The sequence below is a fragment of the Protomyctophum parallelum genome (assembly GCF_964188405.1).
Source record: "Protomyctophum parallelum genome assembly, chromosome: 5".
In the NCBI taxonomy this organism is placed as follows: Eukaryota; Metazoa; Chordata; class Actinopteri; order Myctophiformes; family Myctophidae; genus Protomyctophum; species Protomyctophum parallelum.
The window spans coordinates 38,159,908-38,179,875 of NC_139702.1; the positions used below are offsets into that span (position 1 = coordinate 38,159,908).

At 39.9% G+C, this 19,968-nt stretch overlaps 2 protein-coding genes across 3 annotated transcripts; one reads left to right on the forward strand and one right to left on the reverse strand.

Annotated features, from left to right (window-relative positions):
• Positions 1 to 1,341: 1,341 nt before the first annotated feature.
• glb1 (galactosidase, beta 1) lies at positions 1,342 to 19,936 on the reverse strand. 2 transcript variants are annotated; one of them, XM_083764272.1, is made up of 16 exons: positions 19,756 to 19,936; positions 18,699 to 18,868; positions 17,342 to 17,492; positions 17,130 to 17,190; positions 16,923 to 17,017; positions 15,664 to 15,844; positions 6,831 to 6,889; positions 6,624 to 6,745; positions 6,006 to 6,046; positions 5,762 to 5,874; positions 5,563 to 5,637; positions 5,292 to 5,381; positions 3,382 to 3,495; positions 3,040 to 3,171; positions 2,312 to 2,551; positions 1,342 to 1,980 (listed from the first exon to the last, which is right to left on the reverse strand). In XM_083764272.1, the coding sequence occupies exons 1-16, from the start codon at positions 19,822 to 19,824 to the stop codon at positions 1,729 to 1,731; spliced, it is 1,965 nt and encodes a 654-aa protein (XP_083620398.1). In that variant the 5' UTR covers positions 19,825 to 19,936; the 3' UTR covers positions 1,342 to 1,728. The 2 variants fall into 2 exon arrangements, with proteins under 2 accessions (XP_083620398.1, XP_083620399.1); XM_083764273.1 differs by lacking the exon at positions 5,292 to 5,381.
• On the forward strand, positions 9,920 to 11,262 carry LOC310859159 (uncharacterized protein; the record flags this gene model as incomplete). The annotated part of the gene is made up of 1 exon (XM_083765558.1): positions 9,920 to 11,262. Exon 1 carries the CDS (start codon positions 10,057 to 10,059, stop codon positions 11,260 to 11,262), a length of 1,206 nt encoding a protein of 401 aa, XP_083621684.1. The 5' UTR covers positions 9,920 to 10,056.
• Positions 19,937 to 19,968: the final 32 nt, after the last annotated feature.

Here is a 19,968-nt window from a genome sequence, read left to right on the forward strand (position 1 = left end):
ACAGTAAACAAACAAACAAAAAGTTAATAAATATAACATAAAAAATAGTAATAATGCCTACAGTATTTGCCAGATATTCAAAGGAGCTTGAAATGGGTCTAGTGTCTGTCGACTCGAGGCATGTACAGTATATGTTCACATGAAGTTACATTTGACCCAGTCTGGTCTAAAATGAAAATGACTCCAGTTTGACACCCCTGGCATAGCCTGACATCAAGTGGATTTGCAGGTTTACTGAGATGGTCTGGGTCTACTAGCCTGCAGGTGATGCAAGGTAGGTCTACACTACAGCAATTATAGAAATGTCAAATGTGTGCATGCCTGCATGGTAAAGCACACATTCATGCACACATATTCATCCATTGAGATCTAGAATGGTGAGTCTTGGTGACACACACATTGGAGACATAACAGGGAGAATGCTAGTGTTTTTATCAATAATTTATCAACCTATCACCTGCCATACAAATGTATCATCAGGTGATATTTCCTATGCTATAAACTGGTTGTGTATCATCCACTGATAAAGGTTACACATTACTCTAGCCCTGCATTTGTCTCAACTATCATGTGTAGATTGTATATGTAAACACAGAGATACATATTCATGTACAGTACAGACACAGGAGAAAGATTCGGTGAATAACCTTTAGTTGAATGGCTATTGGCTAGTGAAATTAGTCCCTATACAGGATTTATCAAATCAGCATTTTAATTACAATTGTATGGCATTAAAAACAAATCTTTACATTACATATATACACAGACCAAGATCAAAGTAGTCACATGTAAACAAATTCATGGCAATATGTATTAGCACTTCCAAAACAGAATAAAACAATTTTTGAGGGGCGCTAGCCCCTCCTATATTCAGCTATTAGTGTAGATTTTCATCTTACACAAACATTACATTCTGATTTGACAGTATGAGATGATGCATGGTGATAAGAGCTGATAATTCCACTAAATATGAATTAAACATCAAACGCCATTCACATTGAAGGGAAAACTTACGGCAAATCGGTTAACCAATCACATGTTGTGGGAGCGCTTGGCTTAAAATCACATCCGTGTGTGAATAATAAAACACAGTATGACAGTATGTACAGTATATCCTCCCTGCTGGCATAGCTAATGATCTTTCAAAGACAAATCCACTAGAATGGAGGACAGACTGAAAGTAATCACTGTCATTGAAGATGGGGAGTAATTAAGGCACATTTCTAGACCCCAAAACTTAAAAATACATATTACACAGTACAGACACAGTGAATGTGCGATGCGATTCAGTGAATAACAATAATTTAGTTGAAGGGCTAGTGAAATTAGTTCCAAACAGTGCAGGATTTATTACATCAGCATTTTAATTACAATTGTATGGCATTAAAAACAAATATTTACATATTTTAATTTAAAAAAGTAGTCACGTGTAAACAAATTCATGACAATATTAGCACTTCCAAAACAGAATAAACAGATTTTTTGTTTAAATATCATACAAAAATAAAACACATTTCCCGGCTGCAATTTTCAAACAAAAATATATTCTTTGGCTTATAGCCTGTTGATATTGCGATTTCGGCATAGCCAAATATCAATATTACCTTAACACAAAACACACCAAAGGCTTTGAATAATAAGAAAATGTCATACAGTTCACCTCTAATCACCAGAGCCACCCATGATCATTTTAAGTGATTATAGTGAATATTGTATGAAATCGAGTTATCACAATAAATCACCTTTATCCAACAGCTCCCTCGGTTTGTAGTCATTGACTACAGTGGCATTCAGAATAGGAGTGTTGGTGAACTCCACCACACATGGTCCTGTAGTAGAAAGGACCCCTTCCAGCTCAAGGACCGTCACATTGTTGGGTGCAGCCGTGCTGAGGATGCTGGCAGGGACATAAAGGGTCACTTGAGGTCCTCTACTGGGCCAGTAACGTCCCAAGTTGAAGCCATTGATCCATACCTGTCCCTGGAAAAAGGAGAAGAAATTCGCTAAAAACAGATAAAGTACCTGGTATGGCCTTATGGCAGCCCTAAGTCCACATGACATACATTATATATCATGTGGACAACATAATATCTACATTACGTTCCTGAGCTTAACTAAAGACAACTGGATGAACACTACACACAAATGTGAACATGTGAACAACACAATTTACAAAAACCTCTGCCCTGCTGTAGCCTAGTGTGGGTCATTTGTTATGGCTAATATGAATATAAAATAATATAAAAACAGTGATATGGTATTATATTTCTCGAGTTGATGTATAAAACATATTTTATAATGAGACACATGCCTTCCTCCAGGATGGGAACTTGATATAGGTGTCCTGGGGTAGGTCTGGAATGCCGTCGGGAATGATGAAGCTGCCCCCGTAGAAGGTTGGAAGAGACAGGTTGGAAGGATGAAGTGCATCTCTTGTTGAGGGCTCAGTTTCCCCAAGAAGCCCCTGGCTGACTGCCTCATCAATACTGAGACTGTACATGGTCCAGCTAGTGAGCACATCAGGCCCCAGTGTCAGGTTGGACACTAAGCCCTGTGAAGCAAAGCACAATAGCGTCACAAGGACAAATATACCGTAGTAACTGTAATGTAATACATCGTTTAAAACCCATTTTGGGCGGGAACCCCTTTTGGTGTTTTAAACATTATGTTATAATTTAGATATTGAAAAATAGCAGATCGACAAGCTCATAGCGCGCCACCGAGTGGCGCTACGAGCTTGTAGGTCTGCTATTTTTGAAAAATCGTTAAATAAATTGTCATGATTTAGAAAACTTTTTATTTTATTTTTATGTCAGGCCTGAATGGGTTAAGACATAGTTTAAATAGGCCTCATACGGCCACTATATTTATATGTATAGTTAAACACACAAAAAGCTGAAATGACTTGCACCTTGAACCTAAAATGGTTTTTACTTTAATACTCAACATTATTAAAACTTCTATGCTAGTGCCTCATCCAGACAACTGTGGTTGTCTATTTGCACAGTATATTCTGTATGGTATAGTCTTGAAATATACCTTGAAGTCATTGATTTCCTTCCCGTAGTTGATTCGGCCCATATTCTCCACCAGTATGTCAACCTGACTTCCAGCTTTCCCGGTCACATTGACACTTAACACTTTGTTTCTTTCAAGTATCCCCATTGCCACCTTTAGAAGAAGAGTCATGAGTCTCACGATGGAACATTTGTGATTCATCCCTGAAATAATTTGACTGTTGCCAGCACCCAGCATACCCCTTAGAAAATATATTTTAACCATTAGGGAAGTATATTCATAACTGTGACTGAAGTAGTCCATAAAACGAACAAACTAAATCTGCGCGTATATATTCTAAAGTTTGGATAGCAGGAGACTCACCCCATCCACGGACACGTATCCCCTATCATGGACACCATTCAGTGCAGAAGACAGAGGAGTTGGTTCAGTGCACTTAACAGGTAGCTTGGTCCTGTAGAGCATAAACCCAAAGGCCTGCAGGTGAGAGGGAAAATATATCATTATATATTTTATTTTCTTACATATTAAAATATAAACGTCCGTCCGTCATTCTGTCCGTCACACCACCATATATGACCGTCAGTCCCTCACGCCTCGTAACACGTCACACCCATAGAGTAATAAAAGGATAGAGACCGAACCGGAGTGTTAGGCGCCCCCCCCCCCCCCCCGCTATTCATTTCAGTGGAAGTTGCTCAGTGGTGTTTCGAAGCACCCGGAAGACTGCCGGAAGTATAATTATAACTCAATGGCTCGAGCGAGCGGAAGTTTAGCCTAGCCTAATTTTGAGGTCAGGGCTTAAGCATGTGACGTCATGAACGTCCGTCCACAATTTCGCCAGTAGGTAGACGGCAGATTCAACGTTGGATAGCCTTACTGGGGGCTTGGTCACATCACCATATATGGCCGTCAGTCCCTCACGCCTCTTAATACATCACACCACCATATATGGTTGTCAGTCCATTACGCCTCGTGACATCAGCCCACCATATATGGCCATATCAGTTTGTAAATGCATCAAAGATGCGAATATAATCAATTTCTAATGGATGCCTTGGCCTCGAAGAGAGGTCATCAGGTGGTCTCCAACCTTCTTAGAGTATTTCAACCCTCAACCACTCTCCAGTCATGTCACTGCCCCTCTCCTCCAGGCTTCCAGCTATAGACAAGTCCACAGAGGGGCACCCCGGGCGCAGCCATCACAGAGGCGCAACCAGCACCGGGAGAGAGAGCCACACCCGGCCAACAGAGAAGTGCGAAAAACCTGCCGGCCAGGTGCAGCAAACCAGTGCTGACCACACCCCAGCGACCGCCGCGCCCAGGGCACCCCCCCGTGGACCCGCCCACTGTCCTTTCTCTCCTGTCAGAACTAGCAGGAAGCTCTCTCTGCCTTGTGTGTTCTTGGGGGATATCAGGCACTGCGAGGTCTCTAGGACTATGGTCATATATGAAGATCACGACACTGACCTCATCAAACCCTGGTCTGGATAGCCATACATGGAGAAGACTGGATCATCACGTCTTAGATCTGCATATATGGAGTCGGCCAGCAAATCTACATCTTACCTCAAATTAACCCTTAGATCTCCATATATGGAGCTGACCTGTTCTGACATTCCATATCCTTCCCCACCCGTCCTTCCTCTTCGATGTCTCCTTTTTGACTGATACCTGTACATTAAAACTTTAGACGGGCCTACCCCAAATGTATTAGTGCAGCTGCGCCCGGCAGCCAGCAAAAACTAGAGTTCTCATTCTCAACATGCCCGAAAATTAAGGCTCGGCCCTACCTGGGCCCTCATCAAACCCTGTAAACTTAAGACACTGCCCCCACTGCCACCCTTAGATCTCCATATATGGAGCTGACCTGTTCTGACATTCCTAATGTTGATCTGACCTCATCAAAACCTGTACTGTACACTCAAAGACGCTCTATATATGGCCAGTACATAATTCATTCCATACAGCATGTTGATCTAACTATGCCAAAGCGCCGCTTGCCCAGCAGTCTGCCGTCACCCAGGCAGATGCGTGCACACGACCTGGAACAACAAACAATGTTTTTCTGTAATGATTTGTTTTCTGCTTTGTACATTATTTGAACTGTTGGTCGACCAGATCTTTTAATTGTAGTGCTTTTAGTTTGATAAAAAGTGAGTTTGATGGTTCTCTGTAAGCAGTTTTATTTACAATTCTTATAGCTTTTTTTTTTTTACTATCACTTACACTACCAAATATGACAACAAATGCAGTATTTCTTAATCTCATACCTGGTTCAATTCAGTGAAGGTCAGAGGGTACATGCTTTTAACAGGTCCGGAAAAGGACAGTATTTCTATGGCATCTATTAATGTCTGGAGCTGCAATGGCAAATGGTAAATTATAAATGTCATTATACCACTGTATGTCTTTATAATATAACATGTCATATCCTCCTCTTTCCAAGAAGTCAACTGCAATATAATATTTGAGTGAACCAAAGTTCAAAGTTTAATTTCTTAAAAGGACATTAGACAGGCATAACTTAAAATAAACACCAACCTTCTTCATTTTAACAACTCCGTATGCATACTTTGGAGTAGTAGGAGGCGGGGGTCCCTCTGGTATCTTCTTATACTGTTGAAGTAAGAAGATAAGAAGATACAACAGTTCTTCCAGGTTATGTATACATACGTATGTTTTCCTACAAAGGGGTGTGCTATTGCAACATGTCTTTTCTCTACTGCAAACACTTGCATACCATTTTGATCACATCTTGAATGGCAAAGTACTTCTCTGTGAGATCTCCAGCTTCTGTAAGAGGGGCATCATAGTCATAGCTGGTAGGCTGAGGGGCAAATGGCGAATTGGCACCTGAGAGCAACAACAGACAATTAGACAGTGAAAATACTGCCTTGGTAATGATGATAGGTATAGACTGCCCTAGATGACAAACTCAAACAGAAACGAAATCTTCGGAAACCAAGTTGTGAAATGGTACTTACCGTTCCAGTATGCAAAATTTGTTCCTCCGATGAACATGTACCTGAGGGTAGATAAATATATACATATTCATAGAGTGTAAATGTCCATTACTTACAGAGCACAGAAACAAGAGACATTTTGCATCAGGATCATTTGCTCCACCCTTACACACAGCTGCATTTATTTCGTTTCATTACAGTTAGTAGGGAAGCAGATGTTGTATAACGCATAATCTAAACATAATTTGTGCCGCTAAATATCTCACACTGTTTCTTTGGCATTTAAAAAACTTGAACGGTCAAGCCCAAAATTATCATTTATTCACAGGCCTTTGATGGTTGAAGTTTGTTCTATACAGCACTTTGGTTCAACGGAATAGGTTTTTAAATGTGTAACTCTGAGAGACTCTCGAACCTAACCCTATGTGTCTTATTCTTGGACTGCCTGATAATGTTTACCCATCTAGACTATCAAGCACCAAACAATGTGTCCATATATATGTTGTACTTTTATTTTATGGCCTGATGTAGGTATGTGTATAACTGTGTCATGTCATGTCTGAGATGAGCTATCCGTCTTTGTTTTGTTTTGTTTTTGTCATAAAAATATTATTGAAAAAAAAGACTCTTTGCACTCACATGTTAACATTTGCACCTAGAGCCAGGATCTCATTGAGGGACTTTGCCACTATGGCGGAGGATACCACAGAATGGTGTTCGCCCCAGTGATCTAGCCAACCAGTGTAGAATTCAGAGTTGACCTGAGATACAGGACGCAACACTTTCAAGGGTCTGAATGAAGATGTAATTGTGTCAACATAAGCGAAGACAATATGTGTTGCTTACCAAAGGCCCATGAGGTTCAACATGTCTCTGTGGCTCAAATGCAGCGGTAACGTTTCCCCCTTGTATGCACAAAAGACAGACTCAAAACTCAAAATGCAAACAAACAATGTACCGTAAATAGTTATGCACAATTCGGAGTAATGCAGATTGTTTTAATGGGGAAATACCAAATACAATTCATGAATGTTTACACCTGAATTGTAATGTTACACAGTATGCTTGTAATCTGTTCTGTGTTGTTGAGGCTGGCATGTAAATTGCTGTCTTTCTTTTTTACATTATGATTATAAATGTACATTTATTTTCTCCAATGATAAAAAGGCAGGCTTTTTTCATATCAAATTCACCTTTTTGCGTCTGTGTTTCAGTTGTTCAGACTCAGAGCCTACAGTATATGTAATAGTGTTCAGGGTTAGGGTTAAAACCACGTAATATTCCTATTGATAAATACCCTGCAATAAAATGAGTTACATTCCAAGCTGCTTTATGCAAAATAATTAGGGCAGTAGCAGTCTACCCATGTAGGCCTACTTCAGACAACCTTCTCATATAATCTACAGAACTTTTTTTTTTTCTGCCTTAACTTGTAATAAACCAAACAAATGATTTTGATATCACTGGTCTTCATTATACTGAATGATGCCTTCAGATAGTAGGCAGCCTATGTATAGGGTGACTAGATCCAAAGTGTTGATTTGAGGGACATTAGTATCACTTGTGTGGGACAGGGGGATGGGACGGGGTTAGCGACTTATTACGTAAAACCTTTGATTCTAACATGTAAACCAAATTAAATAAGAAAGTTGCCTCTGGCTATATCCAATTTTCAGATTTTGATTCTGGCATATTTTCCTATGCCTAATTTTCATTTAAATAATTTCAAGAAACTAGGATAAGTTTCATGGTGATAACTATTTCTTAAAATGTGTCATCCTATTCACCTAGGTGGAAATAACAAAATGTGTGATAAATAAATATGAAAAAAGATACTCCTGTGGAAGGGTCATCATCATATACGGTACAGCTTAATATACTGTAGGTATGGCTTTGTCTACTCATTTGGTAATCATTGTGGCGAAAACTTCTGGGAACTCAGATTAGGGAAATTTGGAGCTCTGGCTCATGGACTTCCGTCTTATGTTGGTATTGCCATTGCCATTAATGTAAACCAACCAGAATCTCAAGTTGAGATTCTGGTTAGCTTATTTACATTACTGGTCTGTGGTCAGGTCAGGAAACAGAACCTGTATTCTCAGTTGAGATTCTCAACTGAGAATACAGGTTCTGCTTCAAGCTCCGTCTATAAAGAGACACAATTTGGCCATGGAGTTCAACCTGCACTGAGCCACTACAGAAAGTTCACAGACAGCATCTGGAGTTCAACCTGTCACCCTGCACTGAGCCACTACAGAAAGTTCACAGACAGCATCTGGAGTTCAACCTGTCACCCTGCACTGAGCTACTACAGAAAGTTCACAGACAGCATCTACAGAACAACAGGTAATTTTGATCCACTTGATCTTGATCCAATTTGGTCCACAATTAACATTGATTTTACAATATAAAGTGGGGGTCCCAGAGATAGAAAATGCCATTAAATGGGGGTCCGTAGACTAATTACTAATGTCAAACTGGGGGTCCTTGAAAATCTACAAATCTACTCTTATGGGGGTCCCTGGCATATCTCTTTAAATGGGGGTCCGCTGGCTAATTAGTGTCACTTTGGGGGTACTTGACCAACCACTGGCCTTAGGGGATATTTCTCATGTTATTTTAACAGACTTTACTTAAATGGTATTTAACATACTTTACTTGAACAGTATTTAAATTATTGAATGCCAGAATAATTTCTCGCTGCGTTTAGCTTCTGCCACGATCTTTTCAGATGGTACTAAGACCAAAAACTCATGGGCTGTGAACCGGAAGAAAAGAAATGGCTTCCGGTGAATTTCCTGTTTATCGATCGCCTAACAACTGAGAGCTATTCATACGGTAGTGAAGAGCGCGATCTAACTTGATCAATAAAAACCTAAAAACTCGTCTAACTCGTCCTTGGCAGTCTGGGCCTTTAAAGAGAAAAGAAAACTCTGATACTTGGCCTTTACTGTAATGGATTAAATAACCCTGGGCAATTAAAGGGGGTTATACACAGTCAGTATATTACTTGTTTTGTTATTTTCAACAGTCACAAGAATGCTGCGTTATTAGAGAAAGTTTAAAAAAAAAATCATTTGCTGCTTTCTTTTAGCTGGTTTTGACAGGGGGGCATTCGAGCATGGGGCTAAATATGTATTTTTTTTTTACAAACTGTTATAGCGATTTTTTTTTTTAATTATTTACTACTACTACTAGACCCCAAGAAATTACATCTGGCCACAAAAGATCACAGGATCTACTGAATGTGAAGGTAGCCTACTGGGGGGAAGCCACACTGTGTTATAGGCTCAATAAGTCAGTTTGACACATTCAGTAGATCCCGTGATCTTTTGTGGCCAGATGTAATTTATTGGGGTCTAGTAGGACTATAGTAAATAATAAAAAAAGAAATCGCTATAACATTTTGTAAAAAAAATACATATTTAGCCCCATGCTCGAATGGAAAGAAAGCAGCAAATGAAAAAAAAAGAATTAACACTCTTTTACTTTCAACCTAAAACATGAACCTTGGTTGAAAAAACTAAAGTTGTCCTTTAAATATATATATATATATATATATATATATATATATACAGTATACAGTATATAGGCCTTTTTGCCTGTTGTCAATCCTAATGGATAATAATGAACGACAACAAAATTGAAAATATTCTCATAGTATTGGGTCTCAGAGGCTAAATCTCATCAAATGGTGGCCCATGGTAGCCTGGCTCCAGCCCTGAATCACTAGCCACGCCCATTAAGAAAATATGTTCTGGCAAATAAATAATGGACCTTGTAATGAAAAGGGTTTAAAGCCCCTGGACTACACTGTGACACAAAAATAGCTGATCTATAAGATCACAATGTGTCACATTTTTTGGATTCAATTTGATTATTGATTATTTTGTATAATCGATTATATTGATTAGTTTGATTAACTGTTGCATCCTTATTCTAAATGTGAACTATTTGGTAGTATTGTACTTTCAATCTGATTTGTTCTGTCATATCTTAAAAATCACACATAGTTCTAATGTCATAATTTGTTTCTGTTATTAGATTCTCCTGAACTATTTTCTCAACAAAGATGGCTGACCAGCTACAGAGATTTGTTGCAGAGAAGAGGAGCATGATCGAGTCTGTGATGGATGTTTTTGAAAATGGATCTGAAGTAGCAGCAGATATTATTGGTGACCTCTTCCCTGTCTTTTCCGTTGCTGCACCAATTATATCGTTGTTCATGGAGAATGTGGAGAGCAGTGATACTGTGTACATGAAGGAGCAGTTCGAGAAAGTGCGTCATCGTCTGGATGTTGTTTCCATGGAGATCCAGAAGGTAATTGATGAGATCAAGAAAAGTGCTGTGGATGCCAGGTACTTCTCAGTAGAGGAGAATATCATTAATCAATTCCGGCATTACATGGACATTCTCAATGCCAAGCCCAAGCCCATGTTTCGTGATGCCAAGAAAAAGCAATTCCTTGATCACTGGGCGGCGACTGGTGGTGACAGAAACCTTGATGTCCTCTACAATGCAGTGACAGGAGGAGATACGTTTTTAGGTGGATCTGTCCTGGATATCACGCTTAACTTTGTGGAGAAAGATCGGCGAGTAGTGGAGGACTTCTGCTTCAGATTAATGAAGCTCTTCTGTATTGGTATCATTGCCCTGATGGGCCGCGCTGCTCTAAAGGGGTATGATGATGATGAGGTGAAAGGGCTCCTTAATACCTGGAGCGAGAAGATGAAGGATGTGCAATCCAAGATGAGGACTGTCATTGAGGACTGCATTGTTAGTTTTCCCGAACAGGCCAAGCTGGATTCCCATCGTTTGGTTAGAGACCATTCTGACTTAACCAACCAACAGCTGGCTGATGCTATCATAGAGAAGCTGAAGAAGAAGTATGACTGGGTGTTTTGGTCTGTTCGCGTATACAGGTCACCTTCAGGTGTTTTTAACAAGGGGGAATTCCACTGTGTAAAAGGAAAAAGTTTTTTCCAGGTGTTCGATGAGAGCGATGAGAAATTAAATGTTATGGTATCCTACAGTGCCTCGCCAGAGCCTGTCGACAGGAACAACATCCAGCGTCTGATCCAGGGCCAGACTACTGGACCTGGATCTACTCTGATCAGGGTAGCAAAGCTCCTGTCTGCAGAGCTGCCTGGTCCCTGTGTGGTACACACAGTCAAGACCAAGTGCAAAGACCTGGCCTGCTCTAAGAGCTTCACAGATGAGCTGCACTACTGGGAGGAATTCGCTGGGAAGATCTACATCTGTGCTCACTCTGTTTGAAGTGCTGAAGAGCTCGAAAAGGAGCAAGCTATACAACCAAACAGGCTTCCAGGGGACCTTTGTTTGCACTGACTTTGCGCTCATATAGCAGAAAAAATTACCTTTTGCTTTAATGTCTCACCGCATAACCCATTAACCCTTCTACAAATGCCTTCTAAACCAGTAGTTGTTGAACCAAAGATAAGCAAAAGATAAGCATTTGGCCGTGAGCATCTGAAAATGTTTTGTGCCCACCCAGAAGAGACAAAAAAAATGTTTATCTTTTAAGATTATTTGGATAACCTACCCTACAGGATCTGGGGATCTCAATGTGTGTGCGCGGTTGTATCAGTAGAGGTATAGGTATTTTTTGTTAGGCTGTAATACTTGACTCACTGTTGTCTTTTAGCATCAGTGCAATTTGTAATGTAATTTTGAAATGCAATGTACTATTTTGTAATGTAATATAATGTATTCTGTAATGTTTTAATTTATTTCTGGACTCTTGGAAGAATAGCCGAAAGGCTAAAAGAGATCAAAATAAAAATAAAATCTAAATCTGCCTTAATTTTCTTTCATTTGTTTCATTTCACTTCTCTAAAGCGAGCACTTGCTCTCCACCTACTCCAAGGGCATGTCGAGGCTTAATGATGGTATTGCAGGAATGTCTGTTTACTTACTTTAGTAATGTCCAGAACAGGTGTCACATCTTTACCTGTGACTTTGTACAATAGATTGTGGAATTTAAGTCTTTTTATGAATATCCGAGATCACAGTTATGCCTCGATAAAAGATTATAGCAGTTCAATGGCACACGTATCCAATTCTTCCTGTCTTTAATTGTAGATATTTACGATCTTGTTTATTAGGGTAGGTACCCTCACAAAAACAATCCTCCCCCTGGTCAGCCAGGATGCCTGATGGAGGGGAAAGGAACTGGTTGGAATAATGTGTTCCTTCCACGTGCTACGTTCAACCCGGGAAAAGAAGCGGCTTAGACCCGTCATTCATAGAAGGAAGCATGATGTCAGTCCTGGTCTAGCGCCCAGGATTACATTAAATAATGGACACTGGGTGAAAAAATGCGTTGCAAAAATCGTGGGATTTTATTGAGATTTATTGTATCCTAAGATTTTTGATCTATGATCTTTTGATCTTTGAAGTGCATTTGTACTACCATGCTATAATGAGGTGCACAGTAATGGATACAAAAACATTGGATAATCCAATTAGCTAATGTTGAACATTTGTTGGACATTTGATTTGAAGGTCCTGCCCTATTGAGTATTAGGAGCAATCTATGACACTTTATAGAATGCTTACCAGTATGTTGTTTTATTACTTTTCATATAATGGGAACTATTTTATGATATATTACATGACCCATTACAGATAATACATCAGAATGTATCTGCCGTTGCCTGTTATGCCTTGTATAGGTACAAGTGAAGGCCAATGAATGTCCCAGTCTTCTTCACAAATACATAATTATATTATTACAACTTCATTGTTTGGGGTGTTTTTTTGACCTTTTGATAAATTATGAGCTGAAATGGTGTGATATTGTTCTAAATACATTATCCATTTTAGGAGTGTACGTAATTAACAACAGAGGCATAGTAATAAAGTACAATTACCCAAGTACTGTGCTTGAGTACAATTTCAAGGTAATTTGACCTTACCGGAGTGTTGACATTTCTTGATACTTTATACTTCTACTCCACCATTCATCTCAGAGGCAAATGTACTTTTTTCTGTATATTGAAAATAGCCGATCTATGAAAGCTATAATAGATCGGCTATTTTAGAAGTGGTATATTTTGTTGCAATTACTTTTGTACTTTAACTTGGATGGATGATTTTATTTTGTGTAAACGGAATTTACTTGATGGCATCAATCTAATGCAATGCAAAATGCAAATGTGTTAGTAGCGTACAGTAAGTACCCAAACTACCAATAATACAAATAGTAGGAAAGATCTGTGTATAGTACAGTGAGGAGTTCATTTGTTCAGCGGAGGAAGAGATGCAGACCCTCGCAGTTGAAACGCAGCACCACCATGATCACTAGTTAGTTGTAGTGTTCAGACAGTGGTATAGTTACTACTGATAAGTCCAACCCTAGGCAGATATATACATTCGACAAGCCCCAGACACCTGCTCCCACAATAATATGTTTTATAGCTATTAAAGAGTAAAGACACAAATACATGTCGTTATTGTCTCCACCAGGCCGAAGGCATGGGGAGAGAGTATGTTTTGCCGTCCGTCCGTCCGTCCATGTGTGTGTCCGTCCATGTGTACAGCTAATCTCCGGCACCGTTAACCCGGTCGATGCTGGCCTCGTTATTAAACACTACGTAATTAATGTCCACTGCATTAACATCAAGTTCCATATGTTGCCCACCTTGCCCACGTAATGTTACAGTAGGCTACCTGGCTACAGGCTTATTTGGTTACAAACATGTTTAGTTGTAGCCTATACTCCATCGTGTGTCGTGCACATAGGGTCGTGCATCATTGTCTGTGTCCAAAAGAACAGATCTGCAAGCTGTCAACACGCCATGAAACGGCGTGTCGACAGCTTGTATGTCTGTTATTTTGGGGGGTTTCCGGACCGGATACTTACAGTATTAGAAATGTAATGACGATATAGCTGTAGCTCTGTTTTGGAACATTGCACTAATAAGATGAATGAAAAAGGTTAACTTTTCGAGACACTACTTGGACATAACTCCATTGGTTCAGTGAAAACTAAATGGAGATATACTTAATCAGACTCCTGTCCTGGAAATATAATGGAACCATGAGAAGGTTGGAACTTTGTTCAGCCAACGGAACATGAGTAGTAGCCTACACTCAAGGACTGTATAAAGAGGACAAGAAGCGAAGACCGTAAGGGCGCCGCCATGTTGCTCACATGGTACTGTAACTCCCTCCTTACTGGCCTACCAGCATGTGCACTTAAGCCTCTCCAGCTGATCCAAAATGCAGCAGCTCGCTTGGTCTTCAACCAGCCAAAATTCTCACATGTCTCCCCCCTGCTCCGCTCCCTCCACTGGCTCCCGGTTGCTGCCCGCACAGAATACAAAACTCTGATGCTGGCATTCAAAGCAACCAAAGGTATGGCTCCCCCATATCTTACAAGTATGATTGAACCCTACAAACCCTCCCGCGCACTCAGATCAGCCAACGCAGGGAAGCTGGAATTACCCTCACTAAAAACGCCGGGACAACGGTCCACACGTCCCAAACTCTTCTCCCTTCTGGCTCCAAAACTGTGGAATGCACTTCCCATTGCAGTCAGAACTGCAGCATCACTCCCAATCTTCCGCCGTAGCCTGAAAACCCACCTTTTCAGACTCCATCATAGCACTTACCCTAACCCCTTAGATAGCATTTATGTTGGCTTAGATAGCATTTGATACAGACTTATAGCATGTTATGTAGACAGCACTATAATTGTATTGTATTTAGTCATAGCACGCCATAGTACATATGTATAGCATAGTAGTAAATATGTATAGTTTATATGTATAGTGTATGTATAGTTTCATTATATAGATATTCCACTGTTACTTTCTTAGCTTACGCATGTTTCATGATAAATACTTTTATGTGATGTATTCCCATGCTTTTGTTCTTGCTTAAATGTAAGTCGCTCTGGATTAAGAGCGTCTGCTAAATGCCTAAATTGTAAATTGTAAATTGTTATGGTGCTCCATGGAAGGAAAGAAACATGCGCAATGGGCTTTATGCAGCCAACACTTCCGCGTTCACCTTCCTTGGTCTCAACTGTGCATGTTTCTTTCCTTCCATGGAGCACCATGTGAGCAACATGGCGGCGCCCTTACGGTCTTCGCTTCTTGTCCTCTTTATACAGTCCTTGCCTACACTGTGCCTTTCCTCCTCAAACTGGCTGTGCATGGTGACTGTGAACAGCGGGGAATGTCGATGCAGTGCGCAATTGTCTTTGATTTGATTGATATTAAGATAAACGCAAAGAGCGGCGGAGCCTAAATCAATTTATTGTATGTAGCTATATAAATTCATTTTAGGGGGCACTTTTTTTCCCCCAAATGGAATTCCCGGAAGGGGTTGTCAAATTCCCAGGATTTAAAATGAGCCAAATCCGGGGGAAAATTAAACCCTAGTGGGCATTATATTCATTGTCAAAGATGGCCATACATTGTCAAACATAGCAAAGAAAAAGCAGATATAATACAAAGCAAGCTCACACTGCGTTGGACATAAACTGTTTTGTATTTTCTATAAGTAGAAAATGTGTGGTTAAGTGCAAAAAAATATTTATCTTTACTACATATTATAATGAATTAAGCAGGAGTGAGAGGGGGGGGGGGTTATAAGGCTATAATGATACAAAAAACAGTAAAATACCTGAAATTAGCAACTCAGACTTACCTGGCCCAAAATCAACGGTAGCATAGAGACCTTGAATGGCACCACATTTGAGGTAGCTCAGCCCAGCCCCATCTGTAGTGAATAGCACCACCTCCTTCCCCAGGTGAGAGCGGAACAGGCTGGCCAGGTGACGCATGTAATTGTAGTCACAAGCAAAGTAGCTGCCATATTCATTCTCCACCTAAAGTATCAGAGGCAGAATCATGGTGAGAGAGGGGTTGTTTTAGATTATGTATTAAGCCTGATACTTTGTGTCGAAGTCCAAAGCTGTTTTGTTTTTGTTCCCCTCAGCAATAATGTAAATACTTTCGTTTATTTGGTTGTTGTTTTTTTTGTCTTTTTCTGCCCACTCTCTTCTTTTTCTCCTTCTGAAATGTACAATCTGAAGCGATATTGCCCTGTTGCCCCTGTTTAAGTGTGGACTTGATGTCATACAGTATGTAGCCCATCTGAAGAAAGAGGATTATACAGAGACATTGGAGATGGAGCCACTTGGAGGGGGGATGAGGGGGGGAGGGAGGGAACAGGGGTGAAAAAGAAAATGTCTTGGGAATTGCACTTGTGTCCTATGTACTGTATAGTGTATACATATAAATGCTGTCTTTAATGTACTGCTCTTTCCAAATATTATTTAAAAACCCACCCATTTTCAACGTACTGTATGTAATTGGTCCTCACTAATAATGAGATGGTACCGTTTCTCTATATTTGGTCTGTGTCTCAGGGCTGGCGACAGTTCAGAATGTTTTTATTAATGCAAAAACAATGGCTTCTATTTCAGCATCCAGTAAGAGAAAGTGTTTAGCATGGAACCCCTATTGATGATGTAATTCGTATAGACAAGTTTTGGAACTGTTCATAGCTCACCAAAGAGACAGAGAGAGTCGATGGAAACTGTGCCTTCTTATGAGCATTAGTGAGGAGGACCAATTATATGAAAAGGATATGGTTGAAAATGGGTGATGTGCTCCTACCCATTCTGACCTGAGATCAGATTCTAAAAAGGTCTTCTACATCCTGACAGTTTTCTGAAAAAGCTATGTTTCTATGTCAGTCGTTCTTCGATTTTTCAAAAATAGCAGACCTACAAGCTCGTAGCGCGCCACTCGGTGACGCGGTATGAGCTCATAGATCTGCTATTTTTCAATAGCTAAAGCATAAAATAATGCTAACAGCAAAAGGGGTTCCCGCCCAAAATGGGGGTACCACAATGACACAGTTAGTGATGAGAAGAAAATGGCACAGCAATGATACTTGACCTGTACTGTGATGACAGGTCCACCATTCTGATAGAGAAAAGGCTTCATCATGGGCAATATCTTCCCCATCCACTTATCAACTGCAGCAATGTAATCTGTACAGCATGACAAGACATTTTGTAAAAACATGACAGCACACAGTACACACAAAGCCACATTTTGCAGGGGGTTACCTTGCTGTTTAAGATTTCACTCATCATTACACACCTGGGTCTGATGACCGCAGCACAATGTCTTTCTTGTTAAGTAGCCAGGCAGGTAGACCACCCTAAAAGACGACAATATCCAAATTGGGAAAAAATGAAAAAAGAAAAAAAAACAGATGGTGATGGATGGATTTTATTTTGTCATTGGACACAAGTGTACAACGAAATTAATCTGATGTTTGCAGTTGAGGCATATCCTCAACACTCTCTTACCATGTCCCACTCTCCACATATGTAGGGGCCAGGTCTAAGTATGACCAGTAAACCAATGTCTTGAGCCAGTTGAAGGAAGTACTCCACATCCCTGTCTCCACTGAAATGATACTGGCCTGGAAAAGGTTCGTGGTAGTTCCAGGGAATGTACCTTCATGGAAAACAATAAGTGAATGTGGATGAAGAAACTTCACTTGTTTAGTTGAATTGCTGTTTAAAAGGGACATTTCACCGCTGGAAGAAACTGCAGTCACTCAATGTTAATAGTATTTGTAGTAGTTACCGGTAACAGTAGCACAATTTCAAATTTGCACCCTCTGTCCAGAAAGATTACGTCTGTCTATGTGTTTGACTAGCGTTTGACTGGATTGCTGAATTCCTATGACCATAATGCTTCCTTGTGGAGAGGGAGAGGCTGCGTGGAAGTAAGACCACAGTTTCATGACACATTTTGGTCATGAACATGGCGCCATGACTAAATTATCTAAACATATTACACACATAAAACCCCCAGGAAAGTATTTCTTGTGTACTAGACATAATTAAAATAAGATATGATCGCAAAAGGGGTGAAGTTGCCCTTTAAGAAATGCTATTATATTCTTACCATATTTGGCAACTTTGATATAAAATAAGATTATGCTCTAAAATGACTCAGCCAAAAACATCCAGTAGTAGACTATTTGGTGGAAAGAAAAGTCACTCAGAGACAGAGCAGTACTTTTTTCCCCACGGATTAGTCCTCCATTGGAAGTGTCAAGTGTGGAATAATTGTTTTATTCACTGTTAGGTAAGCCATCTTTCCAATCATGTGTACTAGACTGCCTCACTTGCATGTGACTTGAGGGTGTCATCCAACCTTTGTCTTATGATTGTGTTCTGATAATCTGAAATGTGTAGACTCAAGATGGCCCTTGTTGTCCAGCTGACACCTGACAATTATTGTTATGATGAGTACAGCTTGTGACTACGACGTAAGGTTCCTCCCTCTCAATTATGGTCTAGTCTCTTACTTGGACAGAATATTATAACTTAGATATACTCAAGTGAAGTGTCTGTCTCAACACTGACTGAGTCTGAACTGAATGCATCGTCAGAAGCTTTTACAAGTAGCACCCCTCTGTTGTCTTTGTTTGTTGTAACGTGAAGGCATACCTGTATATGCATTGATCTAAATGAACAACAATGTTTATGTTATAACATAAGTCTTTATACTTGTATACTATAGCATGAAAGTGACTGTGACAACATGGTAAAAATACCATAGGTTCATTGAGAAAAGTACTGAGACAAGTTTGCACATATGACATCAATGTCAATTTAGAGGAAATTTAGAGCCAATGTGAGGTAAACTTACACTTGAATGGCATCGAGTCCAGCCATATACATCTTGAGCAGGCGATCTTTCCAATAGGCTCTAAGGATCCTGTTGTAATGGACACTCCCAGATATGTAGCGAAACTCTTCTCCATCTTTTCGAAAGCAGTCTTTATCATAGTCCACACTAAATGAACGCTTTGCTAAGACCTGATAGCCAACAGAGAAGTTAAGGAAACAATGTCACAGTGTTTAGAGAGCCTTGTATATAATTTGGTCTAAATTTGGTCAATCTTGGTCTGTTTAGCCTAAGAGCACATGATCAGAACAGCATAAGACACACAATATGGATGGTTACTTAAAGGTTGACAAAAGCACCATCTAAATCATTAAGTGATGCTTTTGTCATAAAAGGTGGATGGCCCTAATGCATTAAAGGACCACTTCACCACTTTTCAACCTATCTTCATATACTAGTCCTCACTAATAATCATGATAAAATGGCTAACTTTTTTTTTTACTCAGTCTGTGTCTCATAGGAGGACTGTGGGCAGTTCAGAAACCCGTCCACCAGCGACATCATCGATGGGGAATCCAAGCTATTAGAAACGGCAGGCTTTATAGTCCTGAAAATTTGCAATGCGAAAATGGAAGCCATCGTTCTCACGATAATAAAAATCTAAACAATATTGTTTAAAAAAATCTGCCTAACGATGATGTCACTGGTGGACGGGTTTCTTAACTGCCCACAGTCCTCCTATGAGAAGCAGACTGAGTAGAAAAAAATGGTGCCATTGTATCATTATAATTAGTGAGGACCAATTATATGAAGATGGGTTTAAAGTGGTGAAGTGGTCCTTTAACGGAGGGTTTTTGTTTTGCCCTCGGATCCTGTCCTGCCTGCCAACCTTCAGCTGATCATGGAAGTCTAACAAACGTTAAGATATATTGCCAGCATGAATTCAAAACCCAGTTAAGTTATAACACTGTTAAAACCCAGTTATTATAGGTGTTTAATAACACTATTAAATGCTAGTCCACAGATGATGATTGTATATGGGATGAGTATGAAAAAGTATTTTAAAAGCATTACTTACTGAGTTTCCAAGGAACAGTAGCGCTGTCCCAGCGAGTAATAAATACATTTGCTTTGTCATCCTTAGCATCGCGTACTGTCTGTCACGTAACGTTTCTATTGCAGTTTATTTCATGTCTGTCACTGTGTACAGCCATACAGTCACTGTTTGCTCTGCTCTCTCACGGGTGCGTCAGTCAGGTCTCTTCTCTTTAACAAGGATGTTTGAAAATAT

Coding starts and splice junctions, on each gene's coding strand:
- glb1 (XM_083764272.1), bottom strand. CDS start 19,824: ATGCTAAGGATGACAAAGCAAATGTATTTATTACTCGCTGGGACAGCG. Junction 18,869..19,755: donor TACTGTTCCTTGGAAACTCA/GTAAGTAATGCT, acceptor GTTGGCTATCAG/GTCTTAGCAAAGCGTTCATT. Junction 2,552..3,039: donor AGGAAATCAATGACTTCAAG/GTATATTTCAAG, acceptor TTTGCTTCACAG/GGCTTAGTGTCCAACCTGAC.